Source organism: Tasmannia lanceolata, unplaced genomic scaffold (genome assembly GCF_043159265.1).
Source record: "Tasmannia lanceolata isolate RefF3 unplaced genomic scaffold, GAP_Taslan_0.1 ptg000015l, whole genome shotgun sequence".
Lineage (NCBI taxonomy): Eukaryota > Viridiplantae > Streptophyta > Magnoliopsida > Canellales > Winteraceae > Tasmannia > Tasmannia lanceolata.
This window is the reverse complement of record NW_027518692.1, coordinates 47,611,576-47,620,696: the sequence shown is the minus strand read 5'-3', so window position 1 is coordinate 47,620,696 and position 9,121 is coordinate 47,611,576. Positions and strand designations below refer to the sequence as shown.

General features: G+C 38.1%; 1 protein-coding gene across 1 annotated transcript; it reads left to right on the top strand.

The window, feature by feature from the left end:
- Positions 1 to 2,987: 2,987 nt before the first annotated feature.
- On the top strand, positions 2,988 to 8,916 carry LOC143891634 (uncharacterized). Its single transcript, XM_077396171.1, has 5 exons — positions 2,988 to 3,188; positions 5,416 to 5,928; positions 7,553 to 7,886; positions 8,018 to 8,095; positions 8,564 to 8,916. The coding sequence occupies exons 1-5, from the start codon at positions 3,181 to 3,183 to the stop codon at positions 8,612 to 8,614; spliced, it is 984 nt and encodes a 327-aa protein (XP_077252286.1). The 5' UTR covers positions 2,988 to 3,180; the 3' UTR covers positions 8,615 to 8,916.
- Positions 8,917 to 9,121: the final 205 nt, after the last annotated feature.

The window sequence follows — 9,121 nt, the reverse complement described above, 5'->3', positions numbered from 1 at the left end:
TAGATGCCATTTTTTTGTGGGTAAGCTGGGATTGAACCTCCAACCTCAGGGTTGAAGAACATAGCCTTCACCAATTGAACTAGAGGCCCAACCCCCTAAGGGAGAACATACCACTAAACCAAATGCATGTTGGTAAATATTACTTTCTCCGTAGCTATTAATAGTCTTATAAACTTAAAGTTCTTTACATCCATTAAATACCTTATATTGCAAACTTTGAAAGAGCCTATATCTAATTATATAATACATTATAATATTGTTTACACATGGGAAAATTGACTAGGTGGCTACAGAGAGTAACTGAAATGACTGTAGAAAGGCGGTTTCAAAACTATTCACCTTGGGAGGGTGTTGCATGGTTAGGACTTAGGAAGATGATTACGTCCTCTTTTACTAATAAACACAAAAAAAAAATATGGATTTCTCTTTGTTGTGCCAGTATTGTTTTTTTCATTACTCCGCCGACCCCCATCGGCGATCTCCCGACATTTTACAATTTTTTGTCACTGTCCAGTCTCTCATTGCTTTGTAAATGAAAGTAGTGCAGCCACTGAAATGTTGATAACAGACTTATTGAATTGTAAATATAATAACAAAAATAATTAAGTTGGATAGTTTTGCAAAATAAAAAGAAAGAAAATGTCAAGATTGACAAAAATTAGAATATAGACTTTTCGATTATATCCCTTTTTTCAGATTCAAACTAATTTTTAGACTCTAACAATTTTTTTAAGATCTGAGCCGATGTTTAGCAAATGTTAGACAAAAAATCGGTAACATTCAGACTCTTCGAAATATGATCGATTTTTTTGTTGAATGAACCGTATTTTTACAGCTCAAACCAACTGTTTGTCCGAATTGAGTTTGTTGCTTAGCAGTTTTTTTAATTTTTGATATATTAAGCTGAGTTTTCAAATTTTAGCTAAGTTAATATCATTATTGGCCTTGTTGGCTTGAAGCTGTTGATTAGAGATGGATTGACCAACGCGATAATAAGAGGGGATTCTCTAAATGTGATTTGATGGCTTGATGGAGTGGACAAACATCCATGGAGATTTGACAGATTGTTTGGAGATATGTAATTGTGTGAAGTTCTCTCCTTGGGCTATCCATGACGTGCGGCATTCCACAAACTTGGTAGCGGACCGGCTAGAAACAGAGAGTAGCAAGAGACAATGTATTGAATGAATATTTGGCTTTATTTGACTCTCTCACTCCTTAATTGTATTTTCCGTTGTTGTCCTCTTCTTCCATTCTTCTTTATCCTCCTTTGTACTTGGCCATCTCGGCCCTATTTTAATAATATTGGCGACCAATTTTCAAAAAATCTGCCTCAAGCCAATTATTTTCCATTTCCACTTATTTATCGTCAATTTTTAGACAATTTATTTCATATCAGCGATTTTAAGCTCAATCATGTGTTACCCAACACATGTTTAATTACTTTTATGGTAACGGGAAGGTAAGCATGTGTTACCCTAAGAGTATATATGCACTAGCCTAGACGTAAACATTTCTTTGGTATGTAACCTGATATCGAACCTGCGACCTCAAGGTTGAGAAACAAAGCCTCAACCGTTGGGCTACAAGTCTACGCCCTTGAAGTAAACATGTACTATCTTTACTGCATTTGCAGCGCAAGTTTGTTTCCTAATAAGGTAATATTAATGTTTAATCATTATTTACGTCTTCTTGTTCCTAATTTTAGTGTTTTTTTACAATTTTCCTTATTCTCTTACTTGCCTATTTTTTTATTAAATCGCTTCCATTATTTTTTGATTCATCCTCTTAAAAAATCCTAAAATTAGGTAGCAAGGAGTATTTTAATCAATTTACTCTGAAAACTCGGGGTTTTGAGAGTTCCTCTAAAAGCTATCCCGGAAGCACTCAATACAACAATCAGGAATGGTGTTCTTTGACACCAACTTGTTCCATCTATTTCTTTCACTTATGACTGTAGGGGTCCTTGCCAAACCCTAGCTTACCCATTAAAAAATAAAAATAAATTACAATGATTTGTTATGAACTATGGGATCCAAGCAAGGCCGCTCCACCATACCCTCTTCCGCAAGCTTTGTCCATTCCAATAATAATAAAAAAAATAAAAATAGAAATGAGAAACGCTGAAGAACACTCCCAAAGATCCCAACATAGTTCTATCGAGCTAGCCGATTATGTAACTCAAGAGCATTGAACAGTTTCAATTCTTAGGTTTAGGGTTCTGTCTTTATCAACCCGAGTTTTTGGGTCTCCGTCTCTCATGTTTTCTTAGTCAGGGATGATATCCTATTCCCGTGAATGTAAACATCTTTCTCTTTATCTGATAAACTGGTAGGGTTCCCGTCGCCTGCCTTCCAAAAAAAAAGTTGCTTAGCTAGGATGCGAAATAGAGATAGGAACGTTCATCTCCAGGCCCCACTCCTGTAACGATCTGATTATCCACACTCGATCAATGCACTTCTAAGTAAAACGAAAGGGGGTAATCTCTACGATTGCTGCCTGTGAATCCATTGTGTGGCCCCGTTGGGTGGACCCTCCAGGCTCCAGATCACCGTCAACGTAGCCAGATGAGGTGGCGCAACTTCTATCCCTCACAACCCACTTCTGGTTCGAGCATCCGATCGCTCTTCGAAACTACCCCTCACTTTCACCCATAATATCGAAACTAACCCCAAGGGCATTACTGGAAAAGAATTCCAGGCCTACGATAAGGCGTTATTTATTAGACTTGGACTCTGGGAGACTGAGAGGAATGACTCATGGAAATGACGATAACACCCATGATTTGTAGGATCAAACACGGGGAACTTTCGTGCTGAAACGATGTTAGGAGTTAGAAGTCGTGACTTCAGGCGTTAACCGCGGCTTTTTAACCCGCTCCAAGTAAATCGGCTTGCCCAGCTTGCAGTGCCATCAATGATATTTCGATGAGAATTCAGGGGTATTTTGGGAAATTTTGTTCGATAAAGCCAATATTTCATCCATTAATGCAACTCACCACCTCCCTCATTGCTCTTCGTCATCTCTCTCTCTCTCTCTCGGAGAACCTTGTCATTGTCGGCTTTGGTTTTATGCTCTGTTTTATATACAGTGTAAGATGCCATTGATGATCGATTTCCACCCAAAATTTTTAAGGAGAACGATCGACGCTTCAATTTGTGATTCCATTCGGCATTAGACATGATGAGGTTTGCTTGTTTTCTTTGAAAATCTAAAATCAGAATTTGAGCAATCTTTTCTCATTCTCTCGCTTAAGATCAGTTGATTTTGTTTTTTCTTCTGATTTGTTCAGGCGTAAAAAGCACCGTAATTTCCAGAAAATGATTTTCTGTGAGATCACAGGATTTCTCCTTCTTGCTGATCTTTGCCAGTTCTGGTATAAGGATCATCGTCGATTTTGATTTGTCCAGACTCCTTTCAGCCTATTGTCTGTGGTTGCTTTTCGCCTTCTTCTGGAGGTTTTTCCATGCGTACGGTCGGTTTGTAGCGATCTTCATTGTTTTCCGGCCAAGATCCCTCTTTTTTTGCTACTTTTTCAGCGGAAAATAACTGATGATTTCTCAGCGCGGAGCTTAGATTCCGATTAATGTTTGATCCGCGCGTATATATCGCCTCTTTCACACTCTTCTTCCCGGAGGAGGTTATTTCAGTTTTCGGCAAAAGAGGATCATCGGCTCTCGGTCGTGCCTTGAAGAATATATCTCTTGATCTCGGCAAAAAGCTACTGAGAATCAGACGAATCATCACCTCAACGGCTACAAGTCTTCTTATTATTATTCTCCAAGCTGAGATTATATATTTTGATTTAGGCTAAGCAGGGCTTAATCTCGGACAAATATTTTTTTCGACAATTTGTCTCTGGTTTCTGGCAAAGCAGACTTTCTCGTCTCCAATCGTATTGTCTATATAGTTTTCTGCATTTGAATCTCCGGTTTTATTCTTTCTTTCGTGCTTATACTTCGGCGACTTTCTTCTCTTATCGGAAAAATTCCGTCTTTTTTATCCAAAGTCATGTTTCTTTTCGGCGATTTTATGTGTTTTTTTTTCCCTGTTCAATATGGCTGGTTTTAGGCAAAATCGTCCGATTTTGGCAAAGGAGATCCAATACTTCAGGAAAGATTCTCCCTGTTTTTGTACTGCGCCTGCAAATTTCGGCAAATAGAGACGTGCCACACAGGCAAATCTCTTAATCTCGAAGCAAATTTGTTCTGTTTCAGCAAGTTATCGCTGGATTTAGTCTAACAACAGATAATTAATTTATGTTAATTTCATTGAAAGAGAACAGATATGCGTGCGAGTTATGGTTTTCCGGCTACATACCCTCCCTCCGCTTTCAGAAATCTCTCTGTGGTTTTGTGGTTATTCATTGTCGGTTTTGGAAATGCAGAGGAGAAATAATTGCCTATGTATTTTTTTTTTCAACTCCTCGATCTGTTCTCAGTTCTCATTTGCATGTAGAATTTAGCGGAGTTTTGGAAAGGAGGAGGAAATTTCGAGGTTTTGGATCAGTTGCTTTTGAAGAAAGATGAGTTGGTTTCACTTTCAATTTTTTACTGATTTAATCTTTTGAAGGAATCGATACTCTGGTCAACACGGAGCTAAGATTCTTACAGGATCGTGATTTCGTGCCATCTTTGTTCTTTGGGGACCTACGGGTGTAAGAAACTCCCAAATATTTCTTGTTTGTGTTTGGTAAGAGGAAGAGATGTTTTCTTTCTTTTTCCTATTTTTTTGGTCTTTTCTTCTTTATTATTTCAACCTCTGATTCTTTTGGTTCGATCTTTCTGAGAAATAGAGAAAAGGGGGGATTAGTTACAAATTGCAGTTACAGTTTTGGTTTAGAACCAATTTTACGGAGATCTTTAACCTTCTATGGCAAAAGATGGTCCAGATCAACGGTTCTTATCTTTTTGACAACATATTATTCTTTATTTTCTTCCGGAGAAGGAAGATCAGGCGCCTGATAATCTGTGCTTAAATGTCCATCTACTCATATATAGAACAAAGAATTCCATGTCTTCTGTGAGTAGATGATATTATTCTGGTGGAAAAAAGTGATGGTTGTGTTAGGGTTGCTTTATCTGTGACCGGGAGAAAAGAAAAAAAAAGAAGCAATATTTTGAAGACGATCAATCTGGTAGAGGGAGCTCAATCTGCACTGTGGATCCTCTCTTTTACTTATAACTGATAAAAATCTCATGTTCTGATCTTGCAGAACAATGAGAAAGGGTAATTTCTGTTTTTCTTTGCCCTGTTTTCTCTGTGTCAAAGAGGCCTAATGTGTTGGTTTTCCTTATTTTTGTTTCAACGGATCTTTATATGCTTAATTTAATTGAAATAGAGAAAAACTTGTGAGAGCTTCATGGTTTGTTTGTATGTAATCAGCTTATCCAGCTTGTGTTTTTTTTTTTACAGATACCAGAGACTAATCCCGGATTGTCTTCCTTTGAGCAATGGACGAAAACCCAGCTTGAGGACATGTAAGGAGGACGATGTGGGGAGTGAGCAAATCCCGAATTACAATGGTTTTGAAGGAAAGGCTCTAAGATTCAGGCCCGTAACCATCCCATCTACCAGCCAAGACCAAGACTTCCCACCCTTTGTTGTTCCCAATTCCCTGCATCAAGAAGATCACCAGAACCAGAACCATGAAACAATCTCCGGAGGGGATGTTCTGTTGCAGTGGGGACAGAACAAGAGATCGCGCGGATCAAGGGCGGAGAACCGAGTGATGTGTGATGAATCAACTGTTCAAGAGAGGAAAGTGATCAAGATTCAGAGGAAAGTGGTCTCTGTGGTGGAGAAGCAGAGGAAGAATCATATGACTACGATGTCGCCGCCTTGTGCTACGGCTCCTTACAGCAGGGGAGCTAATCTGAGACCTTGTATGCAGGTCCGTGAACCTTCAGGGGCCTCTCTGATTACCAGGTCTGCATCAAATTAGCTCTTTTTTGTTTATCCATTCCTATTTTGTATGTGTTTACTTTATGAGATGATTATGTTGTTCTGGTGGGGATGACAATTTTTTTTTTTTTTTTTCTGATCTGGGGTTTGATTTTGTTAGAGCTGGCTGGTTTTTTCTGATATTTGTTCTTGAGATCAAAGTTTGCCCTTTTTCTGGTTTCTGCCCATGAAGCAACTGTTTTTCAAGTTATGTTTTAATCTTTTATAGGTAACTGGATAATCATTTGCTTTCCTGCTCTTATCAACCTTTACTTTTTCTGAAGTCGATTTTTTTTGCCCTTCTTTTTTTTTTTTCGCTACCAGAAGCTGTATCCTGATTTTTTTTTTGTTTCCAATTTTATTTTATTTTATTTGGGGTTTGATTTAGTTAAAGTGGGTTGTTTCTGGTATTTGTTCTTGGTATCGAGCTTGCCCTTTTTTTGGGGGGTTTTGGGCATGAAGCAATTGTTTTCCAAATTTTTTTATATTTTAGATGATTATATGGATAATCATTGGCTTCCTTGCTCTTATTAATTTCCCTTTTTTTTTTTTTTTTTTTTTGTTGGCTCAGGACGACCAGCAGAAGCTGTTTGAAGGGTTTTTATATTTAATTCATTTATTGGTCTGGGTGGTTTACCTTTTCAAGTGGTTGTAGAGGTCTTTTTCGATACTTTGTATTCTTCTTTATTTGGATTGAATCCATAGTTCTCAGTTTGTCTGTTTCGTCTCCTGCTCTCAGTTTTATGGAGAAGGGTTTCAATAATATCGTTTCTTATTCCTGGTAAACTCTTTTTCATCATCGTTAATTTGGGCTCGTGATTACGTAGATGTATTTCTTGTTTGTTTTATTGGCTTCTGGGTAAGAATAATTATCCGCCCATTATTTAGTTCTTTAAAAATGATTTCTCTTGCTTTTGCCCTGGTAGGAAAGACGTGTGTTGGGGGTTCTCTCTTTATTCTTTTCCTTTTTCTGCTTTTGGTCGCGATGTCTATATGTTATGAATTTCTTACTTCTTACCCAAAACTTGTTTACTAGTCTCCCTTATAACTCTGTGGATGGTTAGACGTCTCTTGAAACAGGTATATATCTGTTTTCTTTTATTTTATTTTTGAGATTACTTTTACCATTGCTTCCTCATAGAACCCACTTGGACCTAGGATTCTACTTTCTCGTTCAAGGTATCATTAAAATATTTTATGTCTTCCCTGTATTCCTTCTGGGTTGCCAAATATTCTTTGAATTTATTATTTTTTCCCATTTTTTGTGGGATTTCTGGGTGTAAATACTTTGTTTGGTAAGTTATCTCTTATGGGTTTTTTTTTTTTTTTTTTCATTCTTAGGGTCTTCTGAGTGGAAATACTTTGTTTGCCAGGACATATTTTCTGTGTTCTGGTAGAGAATATGCATCTTTGACATTCTTTTCTCCTTTTCTTTTCCCTGGAATCAATCTGTATGCTATACACATTTATCCTTTTCCTCTTTTAACCCAAGTAACAAAAAAACATTGGCTCAAAATCTACTAATTTCAGCTTCCAAAAAGATGAGTGATCTTTTCTTTCTTTTGCTTGATCAGAGTACAGAATCTCATCTTGCTCTAATCATGATCAGGCACTCAGAAGAACGATCTCGATCTGCCGACAAACGATCCCCTCCATCGCCGCCAGACAAAACAGATAAAACAGCTTATTGTTCAGTGACCGGCACCATGGAGAAGAAGCCAAATGGGTATGTGGTACAAGCAGAAGCCATGAACGTAGATTGTCTGCGACAATTGGAACCAGAAACTGTAACAGAGAAGGTGAATCTTGATCTATTTGAATGGCCAAGGATATACATCTCTCTTTCTCGTAAGGAGAAAGAAGAAGATTTCTTTGCAATGAAGGGCACCAAACTCCCGCAGAGGCCCAAGAAAAGGGCCAAAAATGTAGATAAGAATCTTCAGGTACATATATAGATAATAATAATTTCCTTTATTTTTGTTATCTGCAATATGTTGAATTTCTTGGACTCCCTTTCTCTGCCTTTCTTTCAACATATCTCTTTTTTTCTCCCTTTTATGTGGATTTTGGGCAGTTTTGTTTTCCTGGAATGTGGTTGTCTGATTTGACGAGGGGTCGGTATGAAGTTAGAGAGAAGAAATCCGTGAAGAAGGTACTGTTTCTCTTCTTTACCTTTTATTTTATTTTTCTTATTATTCAACCACTTTTCTAGAGCGAAGAACTACGACTTAAATCGACCAATTACGTCTTCATTAATAAATAATCATAATCTCATACCGATTACAGCTATTATTTCCAAATTTTATGTGGTAGAAAGTGGGCCCAATTTGCTTTTCATGGTTTAATTTAAGTGGGCCCTCCTCCAATCATCTCTCGATTGCAACCCAAATTTTCTTTTTCTTTTTCTTTTTGGCCACTCCATCTCCATCGCCATCATCATTAGAGGTTAATGGTGATCTGCACGCCACTGATGCATGCACCATGGTGATCTGGACGGTTCTGATCATACGCACATGTACAGTTGGGATGTGGGTGTCTTTATTCAACTACTTTACCATTAGAATTTTTTTTTATTCAACTACTTTAATTCCCTTTTTCTGTGGATTATTGGTGGCTGCAGAAACGAAGAGGATTGAAGGGAATGGAGTGTATGGACAGTGATTCGGAATAGAATACAGAAAAATCTCTACATATATATATTTCTTCATACGTTGCCCGTGCAACGTCTCCATTCTTCTCTCCCATTCCTGTTCCTCTTTTTTTTTTAGTCCTTTTCTTTTGTCCCCCAAATTTGAAGGGGCCGGGGATGATTCCTATGTCTCTTGAGCTCTTGTATAAATTGTAGCTTAGTCGATGAGAAAAATTTTCCTTCTTTATTTTGATTTTTGTTTTTAATATTTCTCTTGTTAAAGTTACTGTTCACTAATTCCAAGTAGAACATCTTTATGAAGGGAAGTGATATCGACACTCCTATGCCTTGTTAATAGCACTTTCAACCTTTTGGTAAACACTTTTCTGATTAGGGCTGGCAACGGGGCGGGTCGGGGCCTGATGTTGGGGTGCCCTACCCCTTCCCCTCTGCGGAGAATTCCCCCCCTCCCCTTCCCCTCCCCTTTGCGGGGATGGTGGGGAATCCCCCTCCCCTCCCCGCGGGGAATATCTAATCCCCTTCCCCTCC

What these genes read in the sequence shown, in the direction of transcription:
- LOC143891634 (XM_077396171.1), top strand. An exon ending in GGGGCCTCTCTGATTACCAG is followed by an intron (nt 5,929 to 7,552) that starts GTCTGCATCAAA and finishes AATCATGATCAG; the next exon opens with GCACTCAGAAGAACGATCTC. An exon ending in AGAAGAAATCCGTGAAGAAG is followed by an intron (nt 8,096 to 8,563) that starts GTACTGTTTCTC and finishes TGGTGGCTGCAG; the next exon opens with AAACGAAGAGGATTGAAGGG.